Consider the following 18,126-nt stretch of genomic DNA (forward strand, 5'->3'; position numbering starts at 1 on the left):
CAGAAGATCTTGCTCCCATGCAATGTCTCCTCCGTTTCACCTACTGATCCCAGTCTTTCGGTCTACTCCAACCTCTTCTGAATCCTGCTGACCTTTGATCTAAACTCCTCTCCTTTCTCTAACAAGTCATTTTGATATACGTCTTGTCTGTAGAAAAAAAATATCCTTAAGTCAAAGTTTAATCTTTTACTTTCCAGCTGTCATCTATTCATAGGTTCATAGGAGGTTAATAGGCTACTGGCCCTAGGGCCTTTATAAGCTGAGCCATGTTATACCCTTATTCCCTCATTAACCAAGTTGTATGGTCTATATCTGCAGTGTGAGTCTATGATCAACACCAACTGCCCTTACCCAATAGTGACATAAGTGACAGCCCCCCCCCCCGGGTAAATTTAAGGCCTCTCATCCAGTTGTCTAAGTTATACTTAAATAGGATCATTGAGAAGATGTGTTTTATGTAAACTGGGAGTTTGTTCCAGAGGGGTGGCAATCTCTGGGAGACATATCTGTCTCTCCAGCATGTCATGTTAATGTTGCAGGCTAGGCTAAGACCCCTAGAGTGAGTGAATCTTGTTCCATTTGACTTGCAGATGTGCACCATTTCCATTAGGTCAGGGTCCGAGACCACTCTATAGGCCAGGCACAAGTCATCTCACAGCAGCCTATAAGATACAGAGTACACAGTGACAGGTCCTTCAGTCAGTCCATGTAAGTCATGTGTCGAAGGCCCTGAGTTTTCTTGGTGAGAAACCTCTGAGGTCTCTCCAGCTGCTGCAAGTGTCTGGTGAGTTACATACAGAAGGCAGCATTGTACTCTGTTAGTGGTCTGATAAGGGATGAGTACAGGGGAGTTATAACACCCTTAGCTCTGGATGTGATGCCTCTACTTATGAGATGTGCAGTGTAGAAGGCCTTCCTTACCACTGTGGACACATGGTGATTAAAGTTAAGGTTGCTATCAACCTGTGTTCCCAAATCTCTCACCACAGGGTTCAGGCTAAGGGGTACGGTTAATACTGTAATTTGCAGGGGCGTCTCCTTTGCCGAAAGGGATGGTAACACATTTTTTTTGCCTTTAGTTTAAGTCTATGGCTTTGGCACCAGTCATTTGTCTGTGTATGCCCTTTTTTATAGTATGTCAACAACGTTGGGGGACTTAATGATTGCAGCCAGTTTGCAGTCATTGGTGAACTTGGTAAGCCACAGGCCATCTATTTTGCCTGGACTTCTGAGAAATAGATTCCAAATAGTAGGGAGGCTCAGCACAGATCCACGTGGTATCCCATTGATAACTGGTCTACTGGTAGAGGCAGAATTCCCAAGTTTGATTTTATGTGTTCTGTGGTGGGTCAGGTGGCTACCCATCTAGTGACATATGGGTTAATTCCCGGCTGGGTGAGTTTCTCAATGATGTCTGAGTGGGGGATTGTGTCAAAAGCCTTGGCTGAGTCAAGACAGGCTGCATGTACTGTTTTGCCTTCATCCAGGGCTTTGGTGACATTCTCGAAGAAGTCCACCAGGTTTAATAAGCATGACCTACCCATAACAAAGCCAAACTGGGTCAGGTCAAGAGTTTGAAGGTCACCTATGTCTTTGTTGATGAGGCCCATGGTGATTCTTTCCAAGGCCTTGCAAATAAGGCTGGTTAGACTTATTGGTGTATAGTTTCCAAGGTTAGTTGATGGACCCCTTTTGTGTACGGGAATTACTTTTGCTGTTTTCCACTCTGCTGGGACAAAGCCTGTGTTTAGACTGTGGTTGAAGACAGTGCCAAGCTGTTCGGCTAGGTCCTGTTTTATATCATTTAGTAGGCAGCCTGGGATGTTATCTGGTCTCATAGAGGCTGTGTTTTTGGCCATGGACAGTGCAGTTATGACCAACTCTTTGGAGATACTAGGTAGAGGACTGATGGCAGGTATGCTTTGGGGTATGTCTGCTGGGGACAGAATGCCTTGTGATTATCTTTAGCTAGGGATGCTAGTTTTAGCTTTCTAATTGGCTTTAGAGGACTTTACAATATACCTAAATTGCTTGTTCAAGCTGTGGAGGGTGTCCTTCCTCTGCTGAGTCATTTCCCTCTTGTTCTTAGACATTAGTTTCTTCCTCTTGTTTTATTACCTATTTATGCTTGATGCTCACCAGGATGGCTTGTTTTTTTGTAAGGATCTTGTTTTGACTCATTCAGGTACAGCTAAGTCTATACATTTGTATAGGTGTTTATACAGGACATTTATGTACACCTCTTTATAGGAGTAATTGTTGACAGTGATGGCAGGGGGCTGGAAACTTATTTATGCCATCACTTATAGTTTGCATTGGAGAAATTTTTCATCCATTTTGCTCTTGGGGGGGGGGGGGTGTCAGGTATGATTGTTACTTTGAACAAGACTGATTTATGATCAGACTTTACCAAGGAGGGCAGAGACCTCCTATGTTGGTGAGTACTAAGTCTAGGACATTCGAGCCCCTTATGGGGGTGCAGATTATCTGTTCCAGAGCATTTCTATTAACAAAGTCCAGTAACTTTATGGCAAGTGTGTTTGTGCTCATATATGACACCGAATCAATGGAAGAACAGTTGAAATCACCCATAACCAAGGTATTTGGCTGTATAGTGAGTGACATCACATCCAATGACACTCCAGTGAGGAAAGGTGCATGGCTGAATAAATGAGAAACATAAAAATCCAACAGAAGCTAGCATAGTATGTACAGTGAGTGACTCAAACTAGGTCCAAGTAGGCAGAGTGGTTCTCTTGGTTCATGATAGGGGACCTACAGCTAACAATGACATGGAAAGGGATTTTACCTACAGTTAGTGGGACTTGGAGTAGCTCTAGGGAGTCATATTGTTTGACCAGTTTTGAGGTGTATTTGTCTTTAATGAAGATGGACACACCTCTGCCTTTGGTCTTTCATGTTCATTTAGAGGTCTGAATGTGTGGAAGACATTGTAGCTTTGTATGGCCAGTATGCTCTCTGTGGCCTTGAACCATGTATCTCTGTGACTGCACAGACATCGGCATCTTCTAAAGGAAGGAGTGCTTCCAGTGACTGCAGTTTCCGATTCAGACTCCTAGCATTAAGCAGTATAATCTTCAGTTTGTCTCTAGTGGATTTTTTACATTGAGAATTTTGTTGTTATGACACTGCCTGAAAAAGGCACTATGGGGGAGGCAAGTACTTTTGCCAGTAACCAAAAGCCAAGAGGCAACAGGTGAAGACCATTTCTGGTCAATACTTCCTTATTTCTTAATTCTGTCACCACCTGTCCCCTGATACTATATCATGTCTCACTATACCAGTCTCAATCTGAACATGCCTGCTATTTAAGCCTTTCGGCACATTTTATTCCCTGACCATGTCAGCTGTGTTTTTATGTACATTTACCACCAGCATGACATTCTTTTGTCTTCTAAGTTCGCAAAACTGCAGGTTACTGCAGAGGCACCCTTGGCAGCACTCCACACAGTAAACGGGTGACATAATATTTTCTTAACCAGCCTGTTGTCATCATGTCAAAGAGTCTGACCTCTCCTAGGCCTCACTACAGGCCACACATACTGCCTGCTGCATGACAGAATACAAGGGGAAATGATCTATCCCAGATATGTTTGCACTCATCGTTTTCTAGATCTCCTCTCCAGCGCATGCATTATGCCGCATATCTTCACTATGCATCACATCACTTAACTTGCATGAAATGCTAAACGCCAACAAGGCACCCATGATGCTACCTAGCGTTGCCCAGATTACCAGAAGACTGCTCCCCATTATTTATTGTTTCCACACTTTTTTAGCTGCTAAAACATTCTCTTCTCTATTTCTTCCAAGTTACAGAAATATTTCTACTTCAAAGCTCGGGACTATTACACTTACTTTACTTCTTACTGTCCAGTTTCTCCTCCCAGTCAGTATCCTTTACTTTCTATTTGTCAATTACTTCTTTAAATACATCACTAATTTTGGATCCCATTTCCAAATCTCTTGTCTTTCACACCAGTTCCTTCTGTGCTGCAATGTCAAAGGCCCTGAAACATGTCACTGGCTTCCATTAACTATTACTCAATCACAGACACATATCAAGCTGGAATAGCAAAAAGGTATGTTGTGTTATTACACACCTGGATATCTTAACAGTTATACCTGCACCACCAGGCAAGCATAAGCCAGTACAATCAATGATGCTTCAAAGGCAAAAAGACCCACCTAAGAATTTCCCGACTGGGGGCACATATGCATGTCAGATAGAGAGAGAGACAGAAAGACACACAGACAGAAACAAGAGAAACAGCAACAAACATAGCCTGAAATAGGTGTCACAGGGAGCAGACCTATCAAAGACAGATCACCAAAACTTCCTGCTGTCTCTTAAAAAGAGGGGAAGAATATGTGTTCATGATGGGGTGGGGGAGGGGGGTTGCAACAAAAGATGCAGCCACTCAGCAATCCACACACTGCAACAACATCCTGAGCTGCTGTGGAGCTACAAACAGTTCAGAAGGAAACAAATGATGGGTAATAATTTAGCCTGGTGAATCTTAAGATAAGCTGGGAAGCATGACAGGGTGTGAGCCTGTGGGAAGCAAACTTTAAGCAAGAGAAAAACCTATTTTACATTTAAATAACCCAGGGAGGGGTCAGCTCAACAGAACACGGTGCTGAACATGTCAATCAAAAATGACTGAGGTATTAGCAGCACAACTAAACATCCTTACGGTGGAACCTTGGATAAGGTAAGTCTAGGCATTGGACCTCTAAACTAATGAAGGCCAGTCTTGCAGAGAGGGATGCTAGAGAGAAAAAGAATGTAGCCTACTGTCCTACTCATATCTGAAGCTAGGATCATCAATAACAGCAAGGACTGTTAGATACAGATCACTGGAAAGTGATCAGACAGCCCCGCATTAGTAAAACGATGTACTTTACAGAGAAGATTCCTAACCTACGCAGGCAACACGAAGGCATTCAGGTATGAATGTGTGTGTGTGTGTGTGTGTGTGTGTGTGTGTGTGTGTGTAGAGGACACTGTTAAAATTCTATACCCCCTCCAAGGCCAAGCCACTTTGCAGAGGGAACACAAAAATAAGTTTATTATATTTGATAACTGGGTAGGTGGGCTAGACCCTCTACAACCACGACCCAACCCCACAAAACAACAACTGCATAACAATGCAAAACAGAACAGTGGAATAAATAACTTTTATTATCTGCAGGGAAAATAGGCAAGAAGAATGGAAGATGAAAAGAGCAAAAAAAGGACATTTTTAAGGGCTGAACAACTTGTAATGAATGTTGTCAAATTTCAACTTGGGTCTGCAGGTTCACAGCCAACTGTTTTAACCATCATGTCATAGTAGCCCCCCCCCCCCACCACAACATGCATGGCTCCACTCCAAGTGCTACACTGTTTTAACTGCTGTACTTACAGCCAGTGTGATATATAAAGGCAGTAAGACTTAACAAATGATACTGTTCAGGAGATAAACCATTTAATGTGTTGAACAAAACATAGCATGACATAGTTATAACAGCTGTAATAAGTTGGTAGACATAACGAACTATGCTAGGACCATAGTCCTACTTGCTGTTAAGGGTAAAGGTGGATTTGCCACATAAAGGCTTCATTTATTGTTTTCTTCAAGTGGTGAGGTATAACTAATGAGACTAGAATTCCTTTAAGAGGTAAGCAAAGAGCACAGTTACTTGCCAAACTTAGAATCACAAAGCATACAAATGAGGCTGATGTGACTCAAGCTCACATCTACCCCCATGGCTGAGCACCTTAAACACTATGTTTTTCCTATACTGCCTGATACAAGCTGGAAGGACAGCTGTCAGTAAGGGTTTGACATGCTGTTGCAAATACTGTAACCTAAGTTACTGCATCACAGAACTGAGTTAAGGACAAAAATAAGATGTGGCTGACAGAAGACTCTCTTTGTCCGATACTAGACACACTAGAAGTGACTGTGTCAATAAGTGAAGATCACAAGCAGCTGGAAAGTAATACAGATGTGTGATCTTGATTCTCCATAAATCAGACAAAATCAAAGCGGGAAGAAAAGGACAACAGAATAATCTGCCAAGGTACTGCCTCCAGTATCCTGTCTCCACTGCCATAGATGCAGTCCCCTCATCCTTTTCAAATAATACCACAGCTCGTCCTTGTGTAAACCATTAAGTGACTGGTGCACATACTAACAGGGAGTCATGTGGCAGGAGATGAGGCTAAAACAGCTCTTGGCACAAAAGGTACTGGTGTACCTGCACAGCCTTCATCTATGGTACATGAAAAGATTTTTCCAGTTTATACTCACCTTCACAATAAGATGTACAAAACATATTCATCTTCCTATTCACTTCATAGAGCACCTGCCTTTTTGTGCCCATTAAGTGTGAGGGCTTGCTGGCATATTCCCAACCTTCTTCCTCAGAGAAAAAGAACAGCTTAAAAAGATGTTCCCCATATGACTGCTATGTTGACAATCCAGGACACTGCCAAACCCAGGACACCACCAAGCCATGTTAATTCTGTACGAAATAATTGAATAATACCATGTTACCAGAATGAAAAAAACATTCACCTAACATGTTCTCCAGCTTCAAGTACAAAAACTGGGTTTCACAACTGTAAAATCACTTCTCATTTCATCACAACTTATCAATGCTAAATAACCCTAAAATGCATACTTAGTTTTTGGATTCTATTTAAATTAGAAAAGCTGAAAAGGTTTTTGTTCTCACCTTATGACGGAGTCAGGCTCTATAAAAGGCATGATCTCAGATGTTTGTCACCTTCTGGTCTTCTTCATTAAACACAGCTACTATACCAAACACCCCCTGAAAAATGTTTGTTAGGATTATTCTAATTCAAAACTTATATCAACTATCTACTTAAATGCATTACATTCCCTTTCCTATAAATCCCGCTCAAGTCTTTGGTTTCTTCTTGTTTTCCTTCTGCACTTTTGTTAGGTACTGTTTGTATCTGCAAACCACAGGAACAAATTATTTTTTATTTCTTTTTATCCACTTCTTCAATAATTGCTTGGTTTCGATAGCTGAATGTTTAATTCGATTTAAGGCAGGCATACCTAGCAAGACTGATAACAATTACATCCTGCTCCTCTGTACACAGAAACATTAATTAGTAAGGAATGAAACACTCCCGTCATCCCATTACAATCAAACCAGAAGCAAATTGTCAGTGTGTGCAAAAGGTGAACTCCACAATGTGACTGTACAAAATGCAATTAAACGCAGATACGGTAAGAAGCTCAAAGCAGCAAGCAAACTTGTGAAATGCTCTGTCCCCAAAGTTTCTCTTGCTTGCATGTAAACTTTGCTGCATTTTAAACACAAAATCCAAATCCATTTCTCTATCGGATGGGGTAAAGTAATGAAAACATCCAAAAGTTCTTCAGTGCTATACAGCACTTTTCATTTATCCGATCTCTATTTTGTATACACCTTTTATTAATTATCCATTACTAATGTGCCAAATGACTTGCTTTCTTCTAGTTCACAAATGCCAATCGATGCAAGTTTTCTCCTTTCCTCATGTTATGCACTGACTTCTGTTTGGCTCCATGCTGTTCAAGTACAATATTTTGTTTTTCTTCACCCTCCTTCCTCTAGTTTTACTTTTCAATCTGTGTGCTGCGCTTTGCTTCCTTATCTTGATCCTACTGACGATGCCACATAAAAGCCCTCATATAAAGCCAAACGGTAATCAGACTAGAAATATTACTTGTTCTCTGCTGCTTTGCTGGTGCTCTCTTTGATGTATTGATAATAGTACAACTCTACTGTTTTTCCTCTTTCTCCCTCCCTTACAGTTTCTCATTCCTCTCTTTCGATCAACCAGACAACTAAAAAGATATGCTTCTTTACTCTGTAGAGTTATGCAACACTGAAGGCACCAATAGCCACTGTCTTTCAAATTCAGGTGGAGTTGCGGGCGGAGGGGAATGAGAGAAACAGCAAAAGATATCAAATGAAATGTCTATTAAAAGCACTCACTGCAGGTACTTCTGTTACTTGAATGCACCCTCGGCTGCTGTCAGAGTCACTGCTAGGTTATATTCAAGAAGTAGTTCTTCATTGCTTCAAAACATAATCATCTGAATATGCTGTGCCTCTTTCTTTTCTATACATTTCCTGCTCTGAACAACCTGATGCAAGCAGTTTAGTGACAGGAAGGATGTTGCCTCCATATAACCTATACCTCCAGCCATACAACATGGACAGTTAAGGTTCTTTAAAGCAGTGGAACACCCTAATCTTTCAGACCATTCCCTGCCTTTGCTTATATTTGTGAACAAGTGCCCAAAAGCAGCAACAACAAGCAACAAACATCTGCATTCTCATATTATGAAATTTATTCTGATATGTTTTTACTCATTTTGTACAGCATCTTTATCACTACCCTTTGTGTGTGTATATTATTGGGTTGAGGTCATACAATTCCAGGGAGTTCAGACTGGAGCACTAAACACACACATACACATACACACACACACACACACACACACACAAAGAAAGCAGCAGACCCTGGATAGCCACACTTGCCTTAACCCTCAGACTACACAACAGAAAGGAATGCCTAAAATAAGACTACACTGCCAGAGGCGGGAAAAAAACCCACCATGGGCTACTTTGGTAACAAAATGACTGTTGGAACAACACGTTGCATTCATTTTATAAGATTATTATTATATAACTTAAGACTTGTCACAACATAGATGTTCTGCTTGATCACACACACACACACACACACACACACACACACACACACACACACACACACACACACACAAACACATGCGGGTGCACACACATGAAAATTCAGTAAAAGTAGAATGCTGCTCAAAAGTAATATGTACTGTCTCTTTAAATCTCGTAACCAGCTTTGCATATTTTCTGCTTCCTTCTCTGCACAGATTGTACTGGCATGGACCCCACAGCTACTTTCGCCCAGGCGCAAGCAGCTGTGGGATGAGACAGGATCTAAGATACTGGCATAGTCTGTGCTTATAACTAAAGAAAGTGCTAGTTTAGGGATTAAATGGAATGCAACAGATTGTTTTAGTGAGACCTACTTTTCCTCCCTTAATTCATAGAATGACAAAGGAACTCAACCTGACAAGTGCCTTACCCTCAGTTGTAAAAATAACAACAAAATCCAACTTCTATTTAAAAAAAGTCCTATTCCTTATAGCAAAGCAACCACATTTCGAAACAAGCAGATACTGAGAAACTTTAAAAAAAATAAAAAACAGATTGAACTACGCTTTTCAAGCTGCTTTACAGCTTAACAAAAGTGCAAAATTTTGCTGCCTTGGTTTGGAGATGAAGTAGTTACAATGAAGTAATATAACACTCTTGGATATATATCTGAATTCAGTAATTGTCCTTCCTTACCCGTCTCACATTATGCCATGCATAGTGCTGCTTAGGTCTTTATTTTGCTTTTGTGAATTTTAGGCAGGTAACCTTTAATGTGCATCCAACCAAAATCAGAATATACACAGTTCATTTTCAAAAAAAACACTACAGAAAAGCTTTTGTTCTTTGATGTTTGAAACACAATTTATCTGCTTAGTATTTTCAAAAAAATCAGAATTTCAACCAAAGGGCTACACTGCCTCTAATAATACCAGCTGCAACACTGCTTAGTTATGTTTATGCAAGCAAGACTCATTCTCTCTAAAAGGAACATGAATGCAGTATGAAACTGATAGAATGACCGGATAGTGATCATTGGCTTCAGGAAGGGACAGGTTAGGGATGGGATGATTCTTCTGCTCACTGGTTTCTCATAGCTGGTGAGAAGATGCCTATCACTGCAGAAATTAAAAAAAAAGAGACAGGTAAGTAAGTTAAGTAGTCAAATGTGGTGGGGAAAAAAACAACATGATCGGGTTATGATCGGGTCTTTGATTGCAACCATGTTATTATGTGTTCAAGAGAGGGAAGCCAATAAATTCACCTCAAGAAAGAAGCTTGAGAGGTGAATCTTGGCATCCATGTCAAGAAGACATAATGGGTTATGGTCATTCAGATCCGATCATAACTTTTTCTGGTGCAGAAAAAAAAGCCAGCAAAGCACTTGATGACTGCTGTCGCAAAGACAGCAAGTAAATATAACTGCAACAGAAAGTCAGAGATTGTTTTTAATAACTGCAACGTTGAGAGTGAAGGACTGTTTGTTTCCTGAATCTGGACCATAACAGCACTTAGCGAATGTATAACAAATGGTACATACCTCTGAAAGTGCTGTTATGGTTTGCTCTTGTGCTACAGAAGTACGTAAGTTTGTCTTTTTTCCAGTTTTGGAGCACAATCACGGTGCTCTGTGCACTACATTACTTTACACAGTCGGTTACTTTATGAAAGCTTAACCTTCTCTGTTCATTAGGTATGTTGTTTGGGACTTATTAATTGCTGCATTCTCTGGGACTTCCAGTCATTCTGAAAGACAGGGTATCAGTCTTAAATATAAAAACTATGGCATTTGAGAAGTAAATAAGAGCAATGAACTACTTCAGCAGAATATGTATAGACCCTTAAAAATATAAACTTCAGCTGTTTATTTGCAGTTCAGGGATAATTTAGAAATACTTTTTCTTTTTTTTAATTGAATAGCTAATTGGAGCACTTAAATGAGAAGATCAGCAGAGCACAATATATACAATGTAGTGTTTGAGAAGACTGGCAGTACCAGAATGGTCAGCAACACATACTGATTTGTAAGAAAACAAATGTAGACTTTACATTCACCATAATCAGATGAAGAAAGGGATTTTATGCAGAGGGTATAGCGTCATACAACCAACATTCAAGATATTGTGTGCTTTACATCCCCCTAGCAATAATAATCAACCCCAAATTCACTGCTTGCTGGGTAAGGGACAATGTTCTTCATATTGATCACTGCAGAAGAAGCCTAAGCTATTATAGCTATAATCAATGACGTCGATGTGGTATATTAAAAATTTACCCATGGCTGCTGTTGTTTAATCAAAAGGGTGAGGCCCGAGTGATTACATAAAGCCAGCCGTGGATAAATCTTCAATATACCACACCACAGAGTCGGGTGTTGCTATTATACAATGACATTATTTTTAAATAATGTCTTTGTATAATGCCTCTGTGATGCCCTTCCAGTCTTTCTGGTATCCTGGGGCTTTTCTGATGTACTGTGCATGCGTATGGGACTTTTGTTCCCTCACTTATGCAGTACATAAGTGCTGTGCAAAGGAAGCAACGGAGAAAGGAAGATCTATGTTGCGTTTTTTTTTTTTTATTTAAAATAAAAAAGAAACTGGGAGACTTAACGTTCATGAGAACCATGACAGAGAAAATAAAAGGATAATCGGGTAAGCTTCTTTAGTTTTGCAGAATGTACCTGATTATCCTCTTATTTTTCAATGCGCCATCTCTCTCGTTCATTTGAGGTCTTCAGTTTTGTAAATTTATTAAAAAAAAGAAAGAAAAGTAAAAATTTTATGGGATATACTAATGGAAAAAAGTCTGGGTGACCGGACCTTTTCGTTGGTATATTCTTGGATTTGCAACGGGCACGCTGGTTGGGCTGACCAATCAGCTTGCTCCTTCTTGAATATTACTGACCAGTCATTGTATAAATGAGCATATACAACAGCCAGACAGCTTTCAAAGCTTCAGGGCACCTTCTATGCACCCAAAGTGTTAGTCAACATGAGTTGAGCTGAGTAAAAAGAAAGGTTTGGATCCCAAACCTTCCAGAACTTTCCTGCCAGTGAAGCGCATACTCATCTCCAGGCGTCAGAGGATTGACGGTCAGCTTGTGCTGTTCCATTGCTAGGTAGACAAATTCCCTTTGGGGAAAAACCTTCCTCATATTACTTTCTATCTTTAAAATTTATGTTCTTGTATGGGAAAGTATTTTTTAAGCTAGGCGTATGAGTTTTTTTTTTTAACTGTCACGTGATTTTGAAGTTCTTTTAAATGGAAGCACATTTTGTGTTAGGCAGTTTAAAAGCTGATTTAAACATTCTAAAAACTTTTTTTTTGAGAAACTGTGTTTAAATTACGTCTGGTGGCTGGCAAAATTTAATACATTGGCTTTTTATTTTGTTTTTTTTTTTTAATTGGGAATTGTGCTTTTATACTATTGAAATTCTACCAGCTTGCGCTGCTTAGTTTCCCAGGACAGAGACACTATTTTCAGCTTCATGATGGAACAAACTACCGGTCCCACAATCAATCCTTCTTCTAGCCACCAAAATAAAAAGTTATCTAAATAGCCTTTGCCACCACAGCAGGCTAGCAATTTGCCTCAGCCACAGCTGGATGACAGCTGTGGCCAAAGATGGTTCCTCAGACCACTCACCTTTTTCTCAGTCCCTCATAAAATACTATGAAATGTTACAGATAAAATTCCCAGAACCCCCTCCCATCCCTCCATGTGCTGCCAGCACTGCAGATTGTTTGTGTCACAGCCTATGGTTTCCCTGATAGCCAGTCTGCTGCACATAAGAAAGAATGTACAAAGTTCCTCAGTCTTTCAAATTTCTGTACATGCATTCCAGACATGAACCTGCAGTTACAGCTTTAACTAATCCATCTTCTGCCAAGCATTTTGTTTACTCTAATTCTTAAATTTCTGACAAAGATGCTAAAACGACTGATAGGCTTGAGAAATGTGCAAGCTTCTGCAACTTTAATTTTTAGAATTTTAAATTGTCAGGCTCTTATGTTAAAGTTTATTGTGACTAATTGTGAAAGTATGATGAATATTTTATCTGCAGTTGCTTCCTGTGAGGAAAATATGCTTTGTATAGTTCAGTTTATTCCATTTCTCAAGTCACTACTCATTGTTTAAAGTGTGCTTATAACTGTAGACACTGGATTCAGGGCTGCTGCCACTGGCACTGTGCTGAGTAGATTTTCCTGGCCTCATTTTCAAAATCTACTGTGGGTTGTAAAAAATGAAATTTTAAATTTAACTATGGATAGAGATTTAGTTACTGGTCCCAGTGTTGCACAGGTCATTAAAAACGTGATGAGAGAGGTAAACTGATACAGGGAATCTGTCAGAATTTTCAGCCCTCCTTCTCTAAATTTTCCAACATTTTTTGCTCCCTCATATAATTTTGGCAAGAAACAAAACAACCAGGGTCAGCAAACAACTGCAGGAGGTTCCAAAAAGAAAACAAAAATCCTGCAAAACAAAGGATAGTCAAATAAGTCAGAATTACCTTGCAAAGGTTGTTCCCCCACCCTGTTAGTCCCTTATCCCCTCCAGAAAGTCTAGGGTTGCCACCTTCCTTCGTGGCTAAAACCGGAGTAAAGCCACGCCCCTCGCATCACCAGTAACCCCACCCACATTCCACCTATTTTGTGACATCACAATTACATCACTCTGTGGGAACGCCCCCTTTTTTCATTCCTGCTGCCTGCTTTCAGCTGATTTACTATGCTTTTCTGTAAAAAAAGCATAGTAAATCAGCCGATTTACAAACTCTGATAGTCTGTTTCCTTTTTGAAACAGAATACCGGAGTTTGTACAGTGTTTTCCGGATTACCGGAGAATCAGTTTGATTTCTGGATAGTCCGGAAAACAAACGGAGTGGTGGCAAGCCTAAGAAAGTCTGAATCTCCATTTCTCTCTTTGACAACAGACTGATTCAGACAAATGGGTTCTGAGACTGATTCAGCTGGGGTACAGATGGCAGTGGGAAGAAATCTCTTCTTTACAGAGAATTATTCCACATCCAGCAGACCAAACCCCTCTGTTTCCTCCTGTCCTACAATAGCACATGCTTTCTCAGAGGGTAATAGAAACATTTCCTCCTTCCCAGTGGGGAAGAGGCTTTTACTCAAGAATGTTTACGGTGCCAAAGAAAGAAAATGCCTGGAGACCTGTTCTGGATTTTTCTTTCCTAAACCAGTTTGTGATAGTGCCCAAGTTCAAAATGCTTTCAATACACAATCTTTTACCCCTTCTTCCTCATTTGAGTTTTTTGATAACCTTAGATGAAAAAAAGATGCTTATCATCACATTCCTATCCACAGAGACTTCAGATGTTTCTTAAGGTTCGTTCTGTGTGTCTGGATCACATTATCAGTTTTCTGCCTTACCCTTTGGACTATACACTGCTCTAAGAGTGTTGACAAAGTGTCTAGCTCTAGTTATATCACATTGGAGGCTATAGGAATCTACATTTTTTCATACTGAGATGACTTGCTTATCTTTACAGAGACTGTTTCAAAGTGTCCGGAAATCTCTCACTTGGGTTAGAGATATCCTATACAGGTTAAGATTCCAAGAGAACACTAAAAAGTCATTTGTTAGACACCTCAGTACAAACAGATTTTCTTCCACAAGAAAAAATAAATCTACATTTAGATCTTTTTCAGGGATTTGCCACTCAAACTTAAGTCACTGTCTGGGAATACCGTAGGATTCTGGGTCTCATGGCATCTATGATTCTCATGATACCTCTGACAAGACTTCACACGAGAAAGATACAATGGTATCTGAAGTCTCTTTGGTCCAAACACCAGCACCCATTATCTTTTTAGAGTCTATTTCCAGGATTTATGAGAACAGAAATCACTTGGTGGAGACCGCAAATATCGCTAAATCTAGGTCTTCCCTGCTCCCCTTCTCAGTCACCACAGATGCCTTGGACTTTGCTGGGAGGGACAGCGTCAAGGGGGATAAAATTACAAGCTATGTGGGGAAACAAAGACAAACACAAGCACATAAAAGTGAAAGAGATGTTTGCCCCTTTTAAGGAACTCAACTCTTTCAATCACCTTTGCTCCCCAACACCACTTCAAGTGATGTGGTGCACAAACAAGTAGGGAGGAACCAGGTTTTACCTCCTTATGCAGACTAGCCATATCAACATGTTACATGGCATGGCAGCACAGTCTCGCTCTATAGGCTTTCTACATTCTATAACAGCAAAGCTGTGTGGCATTCAAGCTGTGCAAGACAAAGGTAGGCCCTCACAAATGGAAACTAGATCAGGAGGTCTTCCAAATTTGATCCAACTGTGGGGAGTTCCTCAAGAAGACCTTTCTCAACCAAATCATTGGCTTTGCTCATGTAATACACCTGACTGACTTCTCTCCCCCCCTCTCATTACCTTCTTAACCTATCTTGTACTCAAGACCTAATAACTACCTCTCTCTTCCCTTCCATTCCTTCTATGCTCTAACCCCTTCTCTCTCACCTCTCCCTTAGCATCTTGTCTTTCTTTTTATTTTCTTCTCTCATTTCTAGACCACTTGTTACCTTTCTTTTTTCCTTTTTAGTAGGAGCCTTATGGCTAAGCTTGTTTGATTTATGTTAGAAACTCTATAACTGACCTAACTCTAGACACGACATTTAAATGATAATCCTTAGTTTGTAACTTTATCAACTTGTTTTATCTTAATTAGTATTTTTATCACTACTTGTTTTTTCTTTTATTTTTTTAATCAATGTGTTTATTAATAATATGTCTCATTATGTATGTCTTATTGCTTATGTCTATGTGGAGCTTTTCTCCCCGGGCCTCTACTGAAAATGGAAATATATCCAGCTAGACTAGCCCGGTTAACAAATGTAAAATAAATAAATAAAAAATTCTCACTCCTTACTGAACAAAATCCTGTTCCAGGACTCCATGCAAGAAGGTTTGTAAGATAGAATCCTTCTCTTTTCCTTGAACAGGAATATTCCCGTATATTTTTCCACCCTTTGCGGTGATATTCAGGGTACTTCTGAAGAGTCAAAAGGAATCCCCCATGATCACTGTGGTGACTGCCTTCTGGCCCATTTGACAGTGGTTCTCTCTTCTTTTTGAATTGGCCAGGCTAAATTACCACAAGCTTCCTCACAGACTAGATCTACTCACACAAGAACAGGAGTGTTTTATGCATCCTGACACCAAGCAAATTCCACTGACTTCCTGGATGATAAGGTCTTAATATGTTTTTGGCACATCTTTACTGAGGATGTGCAACAGGTACTGAAAGGAGCAAAAAAGCCTGCTTCTAGAAATAATTTATTAGAAAATGGAAAAGGTTTTCTAGTTGGTGCCGACAACATACACAGCACCCATTCATGGCTAGTGTTTCTTTGGTTTTGCAATATTTGTGTGAGTTACTTTCCTATGGCATGTCTTACTCCTCTTCCAAGGTTCAGTTGTCGGTCATTTCAGCATGTCTGCCCAAGGACCCCCCCTCTTTCAAGGCATTCCCATATCAATTTTTTTGAAAGGGGTTTTGCAATAAGAAACCTCCAAGAAATCCAGTGGCTATTCCTTAGGAATTTCATTTTGTGTTAATCCCTTGGGAATTTAATTTTGCGTTAAGAGAAGCTAACCCTTGTTCCATTTGAACCAGTTCATCTGGCTGACTTTATGTTCTTAACCTGGAAAACTGTTTTGCTGGTTGCCCTGACCTCTGCAAGGATAGTATGCAACTTGAAATCTCTTATGGTGGGTCAACCTTATCACATTTTCCATAGAAACAGGGTTTCCCTGGGAAGTAATCCTTTTCTGCCTAAAGTGGTATCCAAGTTAACTTTAAACGAGGGCATACATCACCCTGTGCTCTTTCTTGAACCCTAAAATGAGGTAGAAAGGATACTTCATACCTGGGAAGTCTACAGACAACTCGGGTACTATTTTTACAAAACAAAATCTTTCAGAACTACCAATCAGTAGTTCATTTCTTGTGAAGATAAGCAGGAACAACTTATGTCAAAGCATGCAATTTCCAAATGGTTGTCTCTGACTATTATCTTTTATTACTCCCAGCACAACAAAACTATTCCAGGTAGGGCCAAAGCACATTATACAGGGCATTGGTTTCATTTATGGCTTTCTGGAAAGGGTTGCACTCTAGAAGTTTTCTAGAAGCAGCAGTCTGGTCCTCTGGACATACTTTTACAAAGCATTACAAGCTAGATTCCTTCTCCAGTTCTAGGTCAGGCTTTGCTAGGACCATTCTCCAGGGGCTCCTGGACCCTTCTCCTTGCACCTCACAGTTGTTCTAAGCTATGCTAACCTAACCATATAGCTTTGGCCATTGCAGTGGTGATCGATATGAAGAACATAGTACAGTTGTGTAAGTAAACTTGCCATAAGTGGTGACATTTGAATGATCAATGCTGCAGCAGCCGCTCTCTCCATCAACCTTGTTTACTGGTGTGTTTTTATGCCAGGGTGTGAACATTTAATTTTTGTCGCTCCTAATAATATCTTGTCAAGGCTCAGCCTCTCTCTGTCAGTTGGCATGTAAGCTCTGAAGTGCTTGGCACTCAAACCTGTCTTTTTAGTCAGCTAGGTTTGAGATGACTAACTGGTTGGCAGCGTGAGAAGCGGCCTGAAGCTTTGTAAGCTGGATGACTGTTAAATCCTATGCAGGATGTAACCTGCACAGCTTAGGCTACTGCAGCAGTGACCATTTGGACATATATGGTTCAGTATGATTACTGACATAACTGTACTTCTGCCATTGCTGCAAATGCCTTCAAGTAACTAAATCTCGACGAAAGCTGTCAAAAACAGCATTCAGGTACATGAGTCTGGGGTGTTTAAACAGCTCAGAAACTACAAATACAGAAAATCTAAGATAAGGTGCTCAACTATTTATCCAAATAATGGCAACTTAGTTAAAAAACAGCACAAGGAATACTTTACTTATTTTCAAGACATAACATTATAAAACCATGTCAAACTCACTAGCATTAGAAGGATACATATAGGTTAGCTAGGGAGAAAAGCATTTTAAACTAAGGGTACAAGGTTTCAGTATGTAGTATACCTGCACGTAGTTCCACATTCTTATGTTGCTATTGCAAAGAGCAAGCAATTTTACCTGTTACATATTCTGTATTTCTACCTACTGACAACAGAACAAACATCTAAGTACTTCTGCACTTACTGCTCTATTCTATTTTGTTCTCCTACTTCTCATATCACTTCAGTTTTTGCTGCTTTTTTATCTTATTTCAAACTGCATTCTACTACCTGTACTTTAATGTTTTTTTAAGAAATAATACCTTTCTTCTATTTCACATACTCACATCTTGGGAGGGGCTTGTGTGCCTGAGCTCTGTGTATGTTTTTTGTCTGA

The 18,126-nt window shown here is 40.0% G+C and overlaps 1 protein-coding gene across 4 annotated transcripts in view; it reads right to left on the reverse strand.

The window, feature by feature from the left end:
- Window positions 1-18,126, reverse strand: part of THRA (thyroid hormone receptor alpha) — a 1,750,892-nt gene that overhangs the window by 411,417 nt on the left and 1,321,349 nt on the right. Inside the window, exon 1 of one of the 4 annotated variants that reach the window (XM_044055031.1) lies at window positions 6,748-7,899. The exons of the other annotated variants lie outside the window; for them this stretch is intronic. Within the exon in view, the coding sequence (XP_043910966.1) occupies window positions 6,748-6,779 (32 nt within the window). The 5' untranslated portion in view covers window positions 6,780-7,899. Of the gene's footprint in view, window positions 1-6,747; window positions 7,900-18,126 lie in introns of those variants that run through there. 4 annotated transcript variants of the gene reach the window in all.

The sequence above is a fragment of the Protopterus annectens genome, chromosome 13.part0 (assembly GCF_019279795.1).
Source record: "Protopterus annectens isolate FY-2018-M chromosome 13.part0, PAN1.0, whole genome shotgun sequence".
NCBI classification, from domain to species: Eukaryota; Metazoa; Chordata; order Ceratodontiformes; family Protopteridae; genus Protopterus; species Protopterus annectens.